The sequence below is a fragment of the Myxocyprinus asiaticus genome, chromosome 26, assembly GCF_019703515.2.
Source record: "Myxocyprinus asiaticus isolate MX2 ecotype Aquarium Trade chromosome 26, UBuf_Myxa_2, whole genome shotgun sequence".
NCBI classification, from domain to species: Eukaryota; Metazoa; Chordata; class Actinopteri; order Cypriniformes; family Catostomidae; genus Myxocyprinus; species Myxocyprinus asiaticus.
Window position 1 is genome coordinate 35377736 of NC_059369.1, and position 20008 is coordinate 35397743.

Sequence of the window (20008 nt, forward strand, 5' to 3'; positions counted from 1 at the left end):
GAGGTGTTCGTGAAACTTGTCTTGAGGATGAAGGCTTTTTGAGCAGAGTCACTCCATGGTAGCTTGGACGGTTTTCCTTTGAGCAAAGACATTAGGGGGCAGAGATAAGACTGTAGTTGCGGATAAACCTCCTGTAGAAATTCGCAAAACCCAGGAAACGTTGTAGCTTCTTAACAGTGTTGGGTCTTGGCCACTCCGTGACTGCCTTGATCTTGGAGTCATCCATCTCAACACCTCTATGGCTGATGATATACCCGAAGAACGTTGTATGGGTAACATGGAACTCACATTTCTCTGCTTTCACGTAGAGTTGGTGTTTCAGCAGGCGGGAGAGGACCATTTTAACGTCTTTGATGTGTTGTTCTTTATCCTGGGAGTATACAAGTATGTCGTCAATGTAGGCAATGATACATCTGTTGAGGAGGTCTCTGAAGATCTCATTGATGAATGACTGGAACACAGCTGGTGCGTTTTTGATACACAAACACACTGTGAGGACAAGGGCATGAGAGGTGGGCACTATCGTATTGATTGACAGCGTATTGAACAAATCAGTGCTAATCAGAGCCAATGTCTCCCCTCATGTGACTTATCCCTGTATTCGGCGGTTAATCCCCTCTTCTTCATGCCACGATATAGGTGCTGAATAAGATTGCAATGAGCTAAAGGAAGGCTTGAGAGATGATGACTGCTATACACATTGTTTGAGCTCACATTTCGTAATATTTTATTTGTTTTATTTATCTTCAGTCATTTATTTTGCTCACCCGAAGGAGTCAGCATAATGGGTAGATGCTTATTTTGAGGAGACACCATAATGATAAAATACCTATTTGTGGAACAGCCCTTATGTCAGGGGGTTTTATGGCTTTAGGCCATGTCTTTTAGCTTTAAGGCAGTTTATATGCTAGTGTACTACTGAACATTGACAAAAATCATTTTTAGCAAATACATACATTTAAAATGTGCATTCTTTTATAGAAAAGAATAAATAAAAAAAAAATAAAAAAAAAAAACACAGGCAAAAAACACTGATCACTCATGCTACACTAAACAGATTTTTCTCCAGACACAGAATGTCCCTCCCTCTCATACAGTCTGCAACAAACACCAGTTAGTCAATCATGGTACATGGCTGTGATAAAAAATACAAAATAAAATAAAAATACAAATAAAATTAGCATTTAAGTTTGGGGTGAAAATGGTAACATAAATAATAGAAGCATCACTGGAGCATGTTTATTGTGTTTATTTGGAGTCCCACATAAACCCTACATTAACCCCTACCCCTAAACCTAACCCCTAACCTTCCCTTACCAATAATAATAATAATAATAATAATAATAACCATGGTTTTACTACATGTAGCCAGGGGAATGTTCACCTGTATGGTGTGTGGTAGGTTGAGGAACCCGTTTTTAAGCAGGCACCTGTAAGTGGGGCCTTCAGATTGGGTCCTTCCTCACATGTTGAGTGGCGACAAACAGCAACTCTTTGTGTGTGCATACACCCAGGAAGACAGAGGTAGGCCAAATTAATGTTTATTATTTTCTATTGTACAAGTTTGCTTTGCTGCATCAGTATTGTGTTTTTTTTTTTTTGTTTGTTTTTTTAGATGCAGATGCAGATGCAGGTGTAGATGTAGATGTGGATGGTTTGGAATGCTGCGATAGCTACCTGTGAAAGCAATCATAGATGTTTGCAGTGTTGGGCAAGCTACTCAAAAAATTTAGCTAGCTAAGTTACCAACTACTCAGCAGAAAAATTAGTTAAGCTAAGCTGAAAGCTACACTTATGAGAAAGTAGCAAGTTACACTACAAGCTACATGCCAAAAGTAACTTGCTACATTTAAGCTACTTAATTTTTTTTTCCGACCAGATGCACAGAGCATACTGTCATAGACAAAGCATCTAGACTTATTCACATGATGTTTATCAAAGCCATGGTACAGCATAGTACAGTATAGTGTAATATGGCATACAAGTATGCAGTATGGTGCAATATAAAATGTATGTGCATGTAAAGAAACATGTAAATTCATATGTATACATGCTACCTATACATACCCATGTGTTCAGTATGAAAAATCTCATATTAATACTACTATATCTACAAACCCATGCCCACTTGAATATAATTTCCTTTGCACATTCCTGTATAAAAAAATCTGCGTACATGTACTATTCATCTTATCCTGTAATTCTGTGTCCAGCTGTTGTATTTCTGTATGTACTGGAAGCTTCTGTTCAGTGGCCAAATTTCTTTTGTGTGAAAGAGCACATATGGGCAATTACAATGTGATATATAAAGGTTTCAGATGGTAATACCATGGTACGATTCTGTATTTACATGGTGCTTCAAGGCAATTCAAAGAATACCATGGTAATTCACTATATGATTACCATATTTAAATAACATTTTATAAACATGGTGTTCTCAGGTGTTACATTGGCTGTGAACAGGACTGGTTAGCTCGGCTTTTTAGCTTGGCCTGTGTGCCTTGCTCATCATTTCCCAGCCCTGTGTTGCTAGCCAAATTTCAGTATGTTTTAATATATATTTTATTTGAATATATACCCAATTGAATATGAATATATATATATATATATATATATATATATATATATATATATATATATACACAACAGGTATAAGGGGGTTTATGTTTGCTGTGTGATTTATTTAGCTTGTTTTTTGGGGGGGCTTTGGAGCTGGGTTTTTTTTTTTTTTTTTTTTTTTTTTTGCCCAATTTGCTTTGCTTTTGCTTTTTTTTTTTTACTGGCTTGTGGCTTAAGTCCATTAAAGGAGGGTTCTGATTTCACTTCTGATTGAGAGAGTGGTGTAGTGTTTCATACCATAGTTTCACTGTATTAGCTGTAGTAAAAGTATAGTAAACACAAAATAAACAGCGGTTACTATAGTCATTTTTACTATGTATAGCAAAACGTCTCGGTTACTGTCGTAACCTCCGTTCCCTGATGGAGGGAACGAGACATTGTGTTGATGTAGTGACACTAGGGGTCGATCTTGAGAGCCCAAGACACCTTCAGATCTTTGAGAAAAGGCCAATGAGAATTGCCGAGTAGAATGTGCATGCCACTCCCCCCGACATACGGGTATAAAAGGGAGGCTGGAATGCGGATTCATTCAGGTTTTTGCACTGAGGAGCCGAGACAAGGTCCTGGCCATTACAGCGGTGTAGTTCAGCCTGTGGCAAGAGGGACACAATGTCTTGTTCCCTCCATCAGGGAACGGAGGTTACGACAGCAACCGAGACGTTCCCCTTCTGTCACGCTCTCAACGTTGTGTCGATGTAGGACTAGGGGTCCCTATACGAAACGCCTCAATGGCTGAACTGTGTTACGTGAACTGCCGATGCAGGTGTAGGCAAGCTACTGTGAGCGTAGGAATAGCCGCGCCAGCCGCGGCCTTTTCTCTCTAAGTTTTTCTCTCCACAGAAAATTTTATTCAGCTGGAGCCTTTATATGCTCATAAAATGCACCGGGGAAGATGTTCTTTTCCGTTCCTATTCTTTCAGGGGGAAAAGACCCCGCGGAGGCCACACCCTGCCCAGAAGGGGAGGGTAAAAAAGTGGCTAATATGTTATATGGGCCTAAGGCCGCACATGGAAGAGGCATGGCGGTAGGTCCTGCCCTTCGTAGGGGAGGAGTTCCACAAACGCAGTGACCGGAGCAGAGAGGGCACTGCCAAGGGAGATGCAGGTCTACCGAAAAAGGGAGACCATACCGTGGAAGATACATCACAGGAGGTTACCAGGGTAACCGAGACCTGTGGAGCACTTACCCCAGTACAGGGCACGTTAGCACACGTACTGGGTCCGACTACAAATTCCTCCGCTGAATTCGTGAGCCAGAGGGCTAGGAGGAAGGACATCCAGGGTTCACAGGTCGTGAACACGCATGGGAGAGAAGAGCACATGGCTTCACCTCGTAGAGGGGAAAGGCGCTATACACAATTGGTACACCCGGCCAGCTGCCCCGCATAACGAAACTTACCTGTTTGTACCTGAAAGAACATGGGACGAAACCGGCTCAACCCAGAGATTGTAATATCTCGTGAAGGTATTGGGTGTTGCCCAGCCCGCTGCTCTACAGATGTCTGCTAGAGAGGTGCCATTGGTCAGTGCCCACGAGGATGCCACACTCCTTGTGGAGTGTGCTCTAACCCACAAGGGGGTGGGCACGGACTGGGTCTGGTAGGCCAAAGCGATGGCGTCCACGATCCAGTGGGCAAGCCTCTGTTTGGAGACAGCGTTCCCTTTCTGCTGTCCGCTGAAGCAGACAAAGAGCCTGTCTAAAGCTCTGCGTGCGATCCAAGTAGATGCGCAAAGCACGCACCGGACACAGCAACGATAAGGCTGGGTCTGCCTCCTCTGGGGCAGCGCTTGCAGGCTCACCACCCGATCCCTAAAAGGGGTCGTGGGAACCTTGGGCACATAGCCCGGTCGGGGTCTCAGGATCACGTGAGAGTCTTCCATAATCAGCCAGTCGTCGTGGTAATTGAGTATGCGAACACCCACTTCCCTTAACGGGGCAAGGACTGCCTCTGTGACCTTCGTGAAGACGTGAGGGGACAGGGACATGCCGAAGGGGAGGACCTTGTACTGATATGCCCGACCGTCGAATGCGAACTGTAAGAAGGGTCTGTGTTGAGGTAAAATCGAGATGTGAAAGTACGCATCCTTCAGGTCTACCGCTGCGAACCAATCTTGATCCCGGATGCACATCAAAATGTGCTTTTGCGTCAGCATCATGAACGGGAGTCTGTGCAAGGCCTGGTTCAGAACTCGCAGGTCCAAGATTGGCCGCAACCCACTACCCTTCTTGGGAACGATGAAGTAAGGGCTATAAAACCCCTGTCTCACCTCGGCTGGAGGGACAGGCTCTATTGCACCCTTCTGTAGGAGGACTGTGATCTCCTCCCGCAGGACGGCGGCGCTCTCGTCCTTCACTGACGTGAAGAGAATGCCGCGGAACCGGGGCGGGTGCCTGGTGAATTGAATTGCATAGACAAGTCGGATGGTTCTGGCCAGCCAGCGCGACGGGTTGGAAAGTGATATCCACGCGTCCAAACTCCGGGCAAGGGGCACTAACGGAAGGATCGCATCCAACGTTCCTGGGGGTGGGTCCTCACGGCGGTGGGGAGCAGGAAGTGCCATGTCAGGGAGCGGTGCTCCGACCCGAGGCAGCCTCGTTGAGGGGACCCTCGAAGCACTTACCTTTCTCCGCACGCCCGGCGTAAGGCGGGCCAGCGACTGAGGAGGAGGGCCTCTCGGGCCATCCTCGAGATTCATCACCACAGGCTGGCCGGGGGTGTGGTTTGTGTGATGCAGCGGGGCACGCGAAGGCGGGGGGCCGTATTCATGAGGCCCAGGCTGCAGGCGCTCTGTGTCCGATAGCCGTGGGGATGGCGACCATGAGCACTGGCGGTGTGACACGAGGAGAGAGGAAACTGCTCTTTTTTGACAATGTGAGTACGGCGAACAGAAAAGAAAAAGGGAACAAAAGATTTTTCTCACGGCCCTCCACCGGGGGATGGAGTGGTCTGGCTACCAAGTCCAGAGTTCCCGCAGACGTCTCGATCCTCGGGTGTCCCATCTCAGAGGCGCTTGGGAGCCCTCCTGGGGGTCTTCGCGGCCAGCCGAGAAGCGGGGGGTGTCCCTCTCATGGGGGGTGCTCTACGCCGGGGCCGAGGGCTGGGCTCGGGCTGGGGCGAAGCCGGTTGAGTTTGTGTCCCCGCAGGGGGACGACCTTGGCGAACAGACGGGGTGCGCACTCTTGAGCCACATTGGGGCAAGATGTGCTGAATGGCCTCTGTCTGTTGCTTTACCGCCGAGAACTGCTGGGCAAAGTCCTCGAAGGTGGCGCCGAAGAGGCCTACCTGGGAAATGGGAGCGTTAAGGAACCGTGCCTTGTCCGCGTTCCTCATCTCGACCAGGTTCAGCCACAGGTGGCGCTCCTGGACCACAAGCGTGGATATCATCTGCCCGTGTGACCTTAGTCGCACGGAAGGCGAGATCGATGTCATCCTACAGGCTCGGGAAGGGAGTGCCGGGTGACTCCGCCAGGTGGTGGCGCTCAGCGGGCACAGGTGTGCCCCACCTTCGAGGGTAGTGAGAGTGGACGAACTGAAGGATCGGGTTCGGGCAGCAAAAGGTGCCCTCCGTGATCGCGTCAGATCGTCGTGCACTTCCGGGAAGAAAGGGATTGGAGGGGGGTGGCCACGAGCGGCGCGCCGTACCCAGAAACCAGTCGTCAAGCCACGAGGGCTTGGGTGGGTGGAGGGTTCCACTCAAGCCCAACACTCGCAGCAGCCCGGGCAAGCATGGCAGTCAGCTCCGCGTCGGCCTCAGACTGGGCTGCCACACCCGAAGGCGGCTGCCTGGTCGAGTCCTCGGCATCCGACATCACCAAGGCGCTCTCCAATGCAGCGATCGACATCTCATCCGGCTCACGAGCTCCGAAAGAGACATTAGGCTGGCACTGAGGTGAGCTGTCTGTCTCATCCCAGAACTGGATAGATGCAAACGAGCGTACCAGGGAGTGGGTGGTCCATGGGGGTTCAACCGGTGGAACCGTACCCATTGAAGCCCCCGAATCGCCTTCAGCATCAACCAGGGTGGCCTCATACCCGCAGGTAGAAGGACCAGCGGGGGGGGGGACAGCTGAAGTGGCTTTCCCTCGAAAGAAGGAAAGCCGCGACCGCAACATTGCCATGGTCATGTTCTCGCAATGAGAACATGAACCATCCACGAACGCTTCCTCAATGTGATTTTGGCCCAGGCACGTGAGGCAGTGATCGTGACCGTCAGAGGCGGAGAGGTAACGACCACATCCAGGAACTGCACAGAGACGCAAGGGAATCTTTAAAAAGACGCGTCTTTAAAAAGACATTCAATGTCACTGTGCCTGCTCCAATAGAGGAAATAAACTCTTAAAGCGCTGTCGAAGTGCCCAGGGGCGTAGTCTGCAATGGAGTGCAGAGTGGAGAGAAAGCCACTGGAATGCGCCGAATATCCAACAGCACACGCTTCTGAAGAGGTTAATGGATCAGTAGTAGTATTCAGCTCGCTGAAATACAACCACTCGTCTCCGAAGAAAAAAATCTGAATGAATCCGCATTCCAGCCTCCCTTTTATACCCGTATGTCGGGGGGAGTGGCATGCAAATTCTACTCGCCAATTCTCATTGGCCTTTTCTCAAAGATCTGAAGGGGTTTCTGTCTCTCAAGATAGACCCCTTGTGTCACTACATCGACACAACGTCGAGTGAGTGACAGAAGGGGAACCGTGGTTGCTATATGCATTCTATAGTATTATTGAACTAACCATGGTAAATTGTTTCATAACACCCTAACTTATATCATTAATTAAAAAAAAATAGTTATAAACAGCAAGAAATATTTTGCTTCAAAAAAAGGCAATGTCTTTTATAGGCTGCATTGGGCTTTATTAGTGACTCATTTATGCAAACTAGCCCATTTTCATGAACTGTCTGGAAGATCCGTTTCTCTAAAATGAATCTGAGTTCCTAACCCTTATTATAAGGGAATTGTTTATTTTAATCACTTCATTTACACAAACTGTCCAAAAGAACCTATTCACTTAAATTATTTGGTTTTCCCAGCACTACATGAGAGAGAGAGAGGATTGTTTAGGTGAGCATGTTTGATTACTCCCAAGGGCTCCATTTCTGTGTTTGCAATTCAATGTGACAAATGTAGCCTTCTGTGATGCTACAGAGCTACTCGCTGAAAAATGTAGCTCATTACTGAAAAAGCTCCATATTGTTATAATATCTGCACTCCTGTCACCCAACATTATATTTAGTTAAGTTAGTAGTGTTGACACTTAACTACTCCCCAACACTGGTCCCACCCCAACTATCCCAAATTCAATAGAAAACTATGCTCGTCAAGTGATTTTATTTCTTCTGGTCTTTAAGTGCTGCCAACTTTCTCTTTGGATTCTCCATCATTTCAAGGGACCTCATCATATCTGTGTTTTAGACTCTTCGTCAAAGTCATCATTGTGGCAGCAGGATTGTCTTCGGTGTGAGTGTGAATGTGTGTACGTGCATGTATGCACAGCAAAGAGAGTAGGATGATAGCTTGGCTGTCTATATCTGAAACTATTATGACACTTTGAGGTTAGTCGGGACAAGTGAGTTAAAATGCCCCTGGAACGAACCGTGTCCAGTGTGGATCACTGCCAGGAGCCCTCTCACTCGCCTGTGTGTGTTTGGTTGTGTAAGTGTGTGTGATTGTCCCTATATCTCTGAATGACACCGAGTCTTCAAGCAGACATCCTGTCCACACTAAGGACAATTAGCCTAATGAAAGGAGTGCATCTTGGAGAGAGTGCCCTATCACTGACAGAAATAGCAGTGGATGAATCTAAGCCGGCACATCTCTGCCCTGCCTTTGAAGCACTGGCGCCATGACAACAACCTTCCTCAGTCCTACACCAACAACTGATTCTTCAGAAAGTTCACATGGGCAGCCCAATCACACCCACTCAGAAATGCTTCGCAGGATGTCCATGATTGCAAACAGTACATGCCTGGTCCAATGACACATACTCAAGGGTGCTAACAAGTCAATTAACTTTAGGCAGTCCTTATAGAGTGTGTACGTGAACATGCGTCTGTGTTTGTGGGGGGTTGGTTAAGTAGAGAACAGGCTCTTCAACACTCTCTCCTGTGTTTATCAGATGGCTTGTCAACTCCCTGAAGTGATTTACAGCATAGAGCTCCAGAACACCAGTCTGCCAAAGTAAGCGTGGTGTCAAACTGCTCTAATTAGCATTCCAGAGTGCCCTGAATCACTGCCTTAACATGAGCACATAAAACACTTTAAATCCAAGTCTGTCGATAAAGTGAAGCATAAACAAAAAATGCTAAATCCTCTTTCTGTTGGGAAAACTTATAATCCAGTGATAATGGTCTCTGATCTCTAGGGAATCTGAGAAATAATCAAAACGTCAACACACTGGAAATGGCTGGTACAGGAGAATTGAGCATATTCAATAACAGGCAGGTCCTACCAAAGATAGAACGTCTGTTCTACACAAACCAGTGTGAAGAGCTAAGGAGGATACAGCTGTAAAGCATAATTCTTGTTTACCATACGTGTGAAATGAACGCTTTTTTTTTTAATCTTCATCGAGGCCACACATTAATTCTTACATTAAGTTAGAAATTAGCCATTTAGAATTGATGTTTGAGTCATTGACATGCCACATCTCAGTTATTTAGTAATATTAGATGATTTCTTGTTAGATGACAGTGATAGATGATCTCAGTTTAACAGATCAATTCGATTTTTAGATGTGCACTAAGTCATTAGTGTTCTAATGTTCTTGGATTTGGATAGGGGGTGACTGAGATAAAAGTGAGAAGCTTTCGGCCTTATGAGGGGGACCACCCTTATGTATAGTATAACAAATAAAAACAATTGTAGTCCTCTGATATGAGTCATGGGAATGCAAAGCATTTGAGATAAGCCATTGATTGGACAAACAGATAGTCCCACCTCAAACTCATGTCAATGGTTGAGCCTGTGTTGCTGTGTCAAATCATCTTAGAATTGTGGACCATTCCTAAATGCATCATAACTTAAGTAGACGATCGTTGTAGATCTACTATACTATAATATACTATAATAAAAAATAAAACAAACAAACTAAACAATGGAATTCATGGCAAGGAAAATAACTTGCATAATTAGTAAGCTAAATTCCAAATATTTAAAAAGTAAATTCTCATTAAATTTATTTTAGCAAAAAGCTATAATGAAATTACAATGACAAGCAATTATATATGAAAATGTGGCACTTAACAATCAGTCAGTGACAATTAAGTAGCATGACAATTAAGTGCATTCTTGTGCATTTATGTTCAGTGAATTTTTGGGAAACACGTAAAAAAGAAAAGAACGTTTGTAACCTTGCGTACAGAGAACAGTGTTTAGAGCTAAGATCCATCATTATCATGAAATGGCTTACTTAGAGTAGCAACAGGAAAAAGTATTTTACATCAAAAATATTACACACTTCAGCATTAAGAAATGAAAAATTCAGATGGAATGACATTATCTTGTCTTTGAGACATCACAGAAAAAAGGTCTGACATTTCCACAGTTGCAGTATTGCCTTGAGTATATTGTGCTTCATCGATCTGAAATTGATCACCTTCTTCCGAATGACAGATGCATACTCATACTTCTAACGTCTTTCACACTTCCTACTTGTCTCTTAACCTAGCAGCCACATACTGTATATTTATCCAAGTGCATCTTTTATGCTTATAAATCAATACTTGCTATATTTGTCAAGAGTTTGTGCTTCCCTTTTGAAAGACTGTGTTTTGAATGCTGGTCTCCAGCATGGGATGCTGGTATCCCTAACAGGCTTCTTAACTTGCTTAACCACCATGCCTCCATTGGTCAGCCAGCTTCATTGGAAAGGCCATGCTGTTTTGTTTTTTTATTATTATTATTTATTTAAATATATTTTTGTCGTTGGTCCACCAGCTAGACCAGCAGTAAACCAGCATAAACCAGCTTGTACATGCCTAAATTTATGCTGGTCCATCAGGACTGCTCTTCCTTCAGATGACTGATGTTCTGATAAAGAAAAGTGTTCATATGTGTTCAGTACATTTTCCTGCATCTCAGAGCAAAAATAAACCCTGAATGTAATTACAACAACAAATCTGCCATTTAGCCACTCCCCCGTCCTCCTCCTTCCCTTTTCATTATCTGTTATGTTGACTTTTATTGCACACTGTCACTTTCAGACAGTCACCCGCGCACATAGCCCGGAAGGCCTGTTGTGTTTATGAGTCTGAAGGTGAAGGAATGATTTTCTCTTACTGTGTGGTTTGGAGCATTTGTTTTACGAGTGCTAATTTAAAAGATGTGGCAGTATTACTCCTTGCTGTGTTGCTGGTGTCAGCTCCATATGTCACAGAAGTGAGCACTGAAATGTGGCCACGTTGGGTGACAGGCTGGAGTGTAAAAATAAGATCTACAGTACATTTGGATGTAATGCTGCATTCATGTCATGTCGAAATTACTGCAATTATAAAGTTGACAACTCAGCGATTCTACACAGTTAATGTCCTCCGACTTAAAACTATTTCTTTCTTTGGCAATACTTTGGCTACAAATTGGCCTCATATTTGGCTTTGTTGTTGATGACAGCAAAATACTAAAGGGATAGTTCACCAAAAATGAAAATTTCATTATTTACTCACCCTCATGATATCCCAGGTTTGTTTGACTTTCTACACCAACACATTTGAAGAATGAGAAAATATCTTAGCTCAGTAGGTCCTTAGAATGCAAGTGGATGGTGATCTGATTTTTGAAGCACCAAAAATCACAGATCGTCAGCATAAACGTCATCCATACGACTCCAGCTTTTAAATTAATGTCTTCTAAAGCGACACGCTCACTTTCGGTACGAAAAATATACATATTTAAGTACTTTTTTTAAACTCTAAATCATGCTTCCCTTCTGCAGCAGTAAGCGCGCGTGACGTAATCGCACTGGCATTTGAAACACGTGAGAACTGAGGAATGTAATCACAATTGTGCATTTCCTGGATGTTTCAACCGAGTAGAGAACGTGAGATTACATCCGTATCATGGCAATGGTAACACATCACATGAGAGACCGTGTGATCTCCATCTTCTTGTAAAGTTTACCGGAAGCAATGATTTAGAGTTAAAAAGTACTTAAATACTGATATTTTATCGCACCAAAAGCGATCGTTTCGCTTTAGAAGACATTCATGTAACTGCTGGAGTCATATCAATGACGTTTATGGTGACTGTCTGTGATTTTTGGAGCTTCAAAAATTGGATCACCATCCACTTGCATTTTAAGGACCTACTGAGCTAAGATATTTTTCTAATTTTCTTCAAATTTGTTCTAGTGAAGAAAGAAAGTCATACACACCAGGGCTATCATGAGGGTGAGTAAATAATGAGAGAATTTAAATTTTTGGGTGAACTATTCCTTTAATCACATTCTTGTTCTCTTGCAAAATATTGAAGAACAAACAATGCTTACCCATGTAACATTTGCTTTAATACTACCTTTAAAGAGCTATAAATCTATAACTTTGTTGCTGTTTTTTTTATTTTTTTATTTTTTTTACTTTTTTTATGTTTTATGTCTGTAAGCTTGGAGGCCATCTATATGCTATTATGCAAAATTAAGTTCACAAAATTAACTTTTACCAGATATAGGCTATACAATTTACTGTCTGAGAACAAAACAAAACAAAAAAATATTGATGACTCATCTTGATAACTCAACAATTCTTTGTCCAATAAAATTCTCGCTACAATAAGGATATCCCTTCCCCTAATACTACCTGCCTCTGACAAGCAATAGTGCATAACTAATCATGATTCACTGAATGCAAACTAAAGGCTATTGGCTATTTTTTTTTTTTTTTTTTTTTTTAAGAGTCCTACCCCAACGTTTCGAGGAAAAAAAAAAAAAAAAATGCATTTGTCAGGCCATTTAATGGGTTCATAACTTTATGAACTGCTGCTATTTTAGGAGTTTTTACATGAAATCACAACAGTCCGGTGGTTCAAATTGGAATTTTCATAAAATTATTTGACAAAGTTTTCCAAAGCTTAACAAGCAAGATTGTATTGACTTAATATGGCCAGTGTTACTAATTCACACCGAAGTATGATTTAATTATCGGTGCTTGCTAAGGTAAGCAGCACTATTATTATTGCTCATACGTAAAGCTGAACTACTCTATGTAATTTCTGCTCCACTAGCACCACCAAACAGAATTGCAAAAATACTCTTTGTTTTCAAAACAGCTTTCTGAATATGCCCCCTACTTACCGCTGGTCAAACAAAGAGAGAGTCCTGCCCTCAACTCACACCATTGGTTGAGTCCATGTTATTGTGTTTGTACAGATGGGTCTCTCAAAACAAACAGAGGAATTTTCAGAGTGCTACTGAGACACAGGGCTTACAGTTATTGGGAAAATTTACCTATGAATGGCTTGCTTATAGTTAATTAAGCTTGGATAGGAGAAAGTATTTTTTCATTGACTTTCATTGATGGGCGCTATTGACTTTGACCAATAAGCAACCACCTAGCAACTGCACAAAACACTCTAGCATCCACATAGCAAAACACAACCACTTAGAACACCTTAGCAACTGCATGTCAACACCCTGGCAACCACCCACAACACCCTACCATCACAGCAGTGAGTTTATCATGTGTAGGCACCACTCACATTTACAAATCACATATATACAATGCATTTATGTTGCTCTGTGTGGTAGAACTGGCAATAGAATGGGGCCTTTGGTGAGACGCAGCAATGAAAATGAGCAGTTTTACTAAGAAATACTTTTTCAAGTTAATGCGGTGAAATGTCACTCCATCAGAAGCCATGGTACCTTAAGACTTTAATGACAAGCTTTTCCAATAATAGGATTAGGCTACCCTTACATAAAATCTAGAGTTCTGGCAAACTTGCCGCAAAATTTTTCTTTTTCTTTTTTTTTTCTCACATTTAAATGAGCTTGCCATTTGCCACAAATGTTTGCCAGAAGTTTGCAGCTCTCACCGATAGTGGTAATCCTGCAGCAAACATTTGGGGACTACAGCCCCTTTCGCACATACAGCCTTTTCCAGAAAATTACCTGCAAATTTTAGGTTAGAAGTCATGTGTGAACATGACATTTTGAAAATATTGGTAACTTTTTCTCTGCCAGTTTCCATTAATGAGAAGTTGTATCGTTACCTACTGTATAAATTTCCATATTGATGGTATGTGTGAACAGCATATGTGGTACATTTACCAGTAAAAGCAACCCAGCGGTTTTCCTGCAATATACCTGGTTGCACATGTGAACGGGGCTAATGAAGATCTTGCTGGAAAGCAAATTTGCATGTGAAAATTAATGAGTGGTGAAGTTTCTGCGAGTTTGTGGCAAGTTTATGGCAAATCTAGATTTGCTTACACTGATGTGATTTGGTGTGTGTTCATACTCCGCTATAGTTTAGGGACTAGTGAGCTAAAAGTGAGCTAAATCTATTAGAACATATATTTTTTAAATTCTAGAAATGCAAAAAGTTTTCTTTAAATGTATGGTTTGGGTGTCTAATCACTACAGTGTATACTGCATCAGAAAATGCTGTGAATCCACTGATTTCAATTGGAATGGTGCATTGAAAGGATATAGAGAAAGATTGTAAGGGTTAACGAAAGTGATGCCCTGTCATGCAGCAAAAGTTGCCTCTGACGTAGACATACAGGTACACTGATAAATTAAAATTTTGTAGAGGCAGGTCCTGTTGTGCTTTCTGAAATACATTTAGCTGTATTCCTGCTTGATTTCAAACTAGTCCATCTGTTTCCACAACCTTAAAAAAAGAGTTGACACATTCCTCTCCATCAAACACTCCATCTGAGCGTTTCCTGTTGTGTTGGTGCCTTAGTGTTAGTGTATACTATTTATTATTAGCTTTATAGAAACAGTAGAATTATATGTCCTCATTTACATAGTTTAGTAAACATATATGTGTGTAAATCAATGTGTATACTTATGTTCTTTTATTGAACACAGACAGCTTCATATATTTAAACGCTTAATGACTATACTGTAGGTACTGTAAGATTAAACCTTGCAGCACATTTTCCACATTTGCTATTAATAATGCAAGCTGGAAGCAATCTGTATGAAACTGTGTGAAAAATTCACAATCTTGCACACATTCACTCTCCTTGCAGCCACAATAGAGTCCATGTTTATTATCATCCCCTTTATCGAGACCTCGCTGCTTTGTTCCCTGCTTCCCAGCACTGCTGTGTGAGAGTGTGTGCTGAGTTATCTAGAGAGTTTTAAGTGTGACAGCTAGACAGAGGCAAATCTTTCTATGTGAGCAGTTTGTAGCTGCAGCCCCAGGCGAGACGACTAATATCCCTTTAACGAAGAATCAGAGAGAATCGATTCAACTCCCACTGACTGCTCTTCACCACTACAAGAGATTTTGTACAAGATTTCCTCTCTTTTTTGCTTTCTCAAAGTGTATATCCTTATGCCACTATAATTTGTTCAGTCCTAGGGAACATTCACAACCAGCTAGATGCAGGGTACCAGAATGGAACAGAATGCAACTTTTTAAAAGTTGAACTTTTGTTGAGTTATTTACACAAGACACTAAAAAAAAATCTTGATGCATTGCAACGGTCAAAAGTGTCTGTGTAGTGCATGCTTGCATAGAAAAACTATTCAAAGACAGTGCAGATACAGTAGATATAATAATGTCCCCTGTGTGAACATCCCCTTCGACACAACATGCACAGGAACACATCCACAAACACACATACATGTGTATGCACATACAGTACATATGTACACAAACAGATGTTCTCTACACTCAATCCTACACAAAATCTTTCATTTTTACTCGTTACGCACATCCACTGTGCTGCTCCACTGTGAGTTCTCATGCAACAGTGCTGGCACGTTTGTAAAACTCCTGCAGTGCAACAAGAACTACATTTGCTCCTCACGTGCTCTATTTCTCTAAAACACGCAGCTCCTTGATCACCAAATAATGCTGTGATAACACTGGCAAACACACCACAATCGATCGCTACACCCGTTGAATCCTTTGAAGACGGCAAACATGCATTTCAGATGCGTTTCAGATCAATCAGCAGGGTGGCACCATGTATAAGGAGCAGATGTTTGCTGTCTCCATGGGACAGGGGGTCGCTGATGGGGTAATCCATGCTCACTCTCTCTCCCTCTCAGCATGCAGCGTGGCTCTCCTCTCATTCAGTCCTGGTCCTTTTCAAGGGGGGACAATGACATTAATACCACATTCAATGGTGACCGCATGACAGACCTCTTACAGTCACTCACTCAGCCACCGCAGCCAGGTTCAACCAGCAAGTAATAGTTATTCTAGCCTGTTTCGCCTTCATTTTGATGTCTCTTCAGTCTTACCTTCATTTGAGTGCAGAGGTAGCTGTGCTGTGTCAGGGGAGGCATGTTAAGGCAGCTGCGCTCTGTTCTGACTCCAGCTCTGATGTGCTCATCTCCACTGCCTCTGTTTACACAGTGCTCCACCACCTCCTTACTTCACTCTCCTGGAGGATGAGAGCGAGAGAGAGATAGAGACAGAGAGAGAGAGCGCGGGGGGGGGGGGATGTGTGCTTATATGTAAGACGAAGAGAGAATGAGAGGATGTTTCCTCCCCCTGCTCCTCTCTCTCAGATCACATGATTTGTCTTTTGCGTACTTGTGAGTGTGTGTGTGGGTTAGGTTTTGCCTATTTTGTTTTACTATCCTCACAAGGAAAGTAAAACCTGAAATCACATCTACATTGTGAGGACAAGTCAGTGATCCCCATTGTCAAATGTCTTACGTAAAATAAAATAAAAAAATAGAATAGTTAGATCGGAATAAAAACAAATCAATGAAAAGTCCCCATGATGATAGAAAAACAAATGTGTGCGATTCGGATTTTGCCTACATTGTGTGGACCAGTCAACAGTCTCCACAATGAAATGGCTTAATAAACATTCTAAAAAATGTCTTAATGAAAATATAGAAATGCAAAAAAGGTTTATGTCAGGGTTAGGTTTAAGGATAGGGGATATCATTATCATTAGCTCAATATAAAATAAAAAGAACTCAAAGGAAAGTCCACATCATAATAATAATAAAAAATAAATAAAAAACGATTGTGTTTGTGTGTCAGGTGACAAGATGTCCCCACAAGGACAGTAAATTCAACATAATAAACATAGCTATGTCTATGAAAATGTAAAAATGCATAAAGGTTAGGCTTAGGGTTAGGAGATAGAAAATGCTATATCCTCAAAATACAAACAATAAAAGTCAATGGGAGCTCTCTACTATGATAGAATATATATATACATACATACACAGGGTTGGGGAGTAACGAAATACAAGTAATGGGAATACGTATTTAAAATACATAATCTAAGTAACTGTATTCCACTACAGTTACAGTTTAAATCATTGGTGATTAGAATACAGTTACATTCAAAAAGTATTTTGATTACTGAAGAGATTACTTTGCATTTTATTGTAATTTGTTTCATTTAATATTTAGTCCTTTCAGATAGAAAAATGTGTACATATAAATGATGCGATCCAAAGTGCATTTGAACTGCGGTGAAACACTTTCTTATGATGTGTTACATTCATACGAGCAGACAGAGAAGTAAGTTTGAAGTAAGTTTGGAGCAGAAGAAATAAAAATAAACCTTGTGTAAACTGTCAGCTTTACGTTAAGCTAAAATGCTATTTCTAGACATTTTACATGCACGTTACCAGGCACGATCATATTTTTTTATCAAGAAAATTCACATTGGATCATAATTTCTTTTTTCTAGTAAGACCTTTGATATTAGGGCAAAAATCATATTCTTGATAATAATTTTTGTATTGTTTTCCTGTAAAAAGATCTAAAAATCTTTAAAACAAGATCAATTGTATTTATCGTGTTTTAGAAACGACACTGCATAAAATGTTTAGGTTTTTCAGAGAATATTTTTTTAACGTGTATTTTGTCTTACTGTACTGGCAGTTTTTATAGTCAAAACAAGTGAAAAAATCTACCAGTGCTGAAGAAGTAATCCAAAGTATTTAGAATACGTTACTGACCTTGAGTAATCTAACGAAATACGTTACAAATTACATTTTACAGCATGTATTCTGTAATCCGTAGTGGAATACATTTCAAAAGTAACTCTCCCAACCCTGTATATATGTGTGTATGTATGTGTGTGTGTGATATATATATATATATATATATATATATATATATATATATATATATATATATATATATATATATATCAGTACATGCATCCTTCTACCAGTTTGTTTAATTCTTCAGCCTGAGGTTTACAGAATTGTGAAAATAGACACACAAACATAAAAACAAGAGAAGCGAGAGAATTACACTGGATAATCAATTTCTCTCATAATTGAGCTTAAAATGGTCCGAGAGTTAATGTAGCACTTTGCAAAAACTATTGAATTTGGTATACAAAAATGACTGAATACTGTATATACAAAAGAAGATAGAAACCAGGTATAGTGAAGGAGGATTGATTGAGAGAAAGAGAGTATGTGTGAATATGAGATAGAGATGAAGTTGGGGATTCCTCCTTCTGCAAGGTCATTGGATTGGCGAGCAGCTGTTTCGTTATGGCAGAGAACACTATGGCAAGGTTAAACATGAGGCCACATCCTTACACACCTCCTACATGGAAATGGACTCTGATTTATGACTCTGCAGTCTACACACACGGATACACACACATCATAATACTCCTCATGTCCTGTCTCCACCCAGCAGCAGTACTTTCTGCAGATTTAAGATCTATGGGCCTTTGAGAAAGTAAAACCAAAGAATCCAGTTATGGATCATGGTGGTCCGTAGTTAGGATCCTCTGTGTAAGAGGTTAGACCAGGCATTTCATCAAAGCTTTCATTATTGAAGCTGACTTCATTAGTGAAATTGACTTATTTTAGAAAATTCTCAATAATGAATAGTTTTCTTTTTTTTTTTTTCATACAAAACAAAACATCTCAGTTACATATGTAACCCTGGTTTCATGAGTAGAGAACAAGATGCTGCGTCAGAGCTGATGCACTGGGAACACCTCAGGTGGTCACGAGGTCTGAAGCCCTATGTTATCATGCCAATTTATTGGCTGATGGCACTTCACTGATGCCCAATAAGGGGCTGCATCATGGGCTTTTTATAAGGGTCCACTTGAAGCTATCTCCTCAGATTTTCTGCAAGGGGCACGAGCCTGTGCAGCAACCAGGGGAATGGCCAGCTACGCTGCATCTCGTTCCCTACTCAGGGAACCAGGGTTACATATTTAACCAAGACTTTCCTTTTTGTAATTCAATTTGTTACAGCATCAGAGCTGTCCTCACCTCGCTACGAGCCCCAAGAGGCATAAATTTGCCAATTTAGCTTATATAGTCTTCTTCTGGATGGGTCTCTTGCATTCAGAATGGTATCAACCACAGCAGGGGATAAACCATAATTCAAGAGAGTGCCCCATTGAGGGGCCAAACCCATAACTTCCATAAGTTCGACCTGGGAGCGCCTTATTGTTGTTATCCGATGAAAAACATATCTTCACTTTTTGTCATTTTGACTTTTTACCATAGACAGAATGCGCAGAATGAGCTCTTCCACTGTTTGAACTGTGCATCGAAATGACCAATGAAAAGATGTTTAATTAGGCTAATCTGTTTAATAAGTATCTCCAATGACCTTGAGAAATGTCCATCAAAACCGCAGATGTCATGCCCTTATGTTTTGAAGAGCATTTACTAATTTACCTCTGCTGTCTGTCTGTCACTTGAAGCTATAGTCTGCTCATCTATAACACCACCAACAAGGTAAAGTATCTCCTCTTGTTCTTGTCCTTGAAAAGAGTCCAAAAGCATAGATTTGTGTAAATAACACTGTTGTTTTTTAGTTTGAAGTGTAGAGAAGAGATTGCCTATATTGCGATGGCTCTGTGATTCCCCTGACAACCAAAGCCATTCATGCATGTACAGTCAGGAAAAGTAGGCTATACCAGCCATATACGGTTGCAAGATTTACATCTTCGCGAAACCATGAGTGAAAGCTAATTCTGACAGGCAATTCATGCTTTGGACCTGGAAATCGCATCTCAAAACCGAACTGTCCACTCACCAGACTAGAAACCTAGTAATTTCTGATTTCGATCTAAAATAGTAAGTGAAAGCTCAGATTATATCCAAAAATAAATTCTCTAGCAATCGATAACCTTCCAACTGAGCTCTGGGAACACAAACAGTTAGACTTGAGTCTGTAACTGAACAGTGGCACTAACAGGAGCTGAACTTGATCCTCCCGAACCCTCTGCAGAACAACGTGAATCAGATTGATCAGCAAA

At 41.7% G+C, this 20008-nt stretch overlaps 1 protein-coding gene across 1 annotated transcript in view; it reads right to left on the reverse strand.

The window, feature by feature from the left end:
* Positions 1-16186, reverse strand: part of LOC127417444 (G protein-activated inward rectifier potassium channel 4-like) — a 55532-nt gene extending 39346 nt beyond the window's left edge. Inside the window, exons 1-2 of the mRNA XM_051657512.1 lie at positions 16032-16186; positions 15664-15872 (exon numbers count right to left, since the gene is read on the reverse strand). Of these exons, the coding sequence (XP_051513472.1) occupies positions 15664-15710 (47 nt within the window). The 5' untranslated portion in view covers positions 15711-15872; positions 16032-16186. The remainder of the gene's footprint in view (positions 1-15663; positions 15873-16031) is intronic.
* Between the last annotated feature and the right edge of the window lie 3822 nt (positions 16187-20008).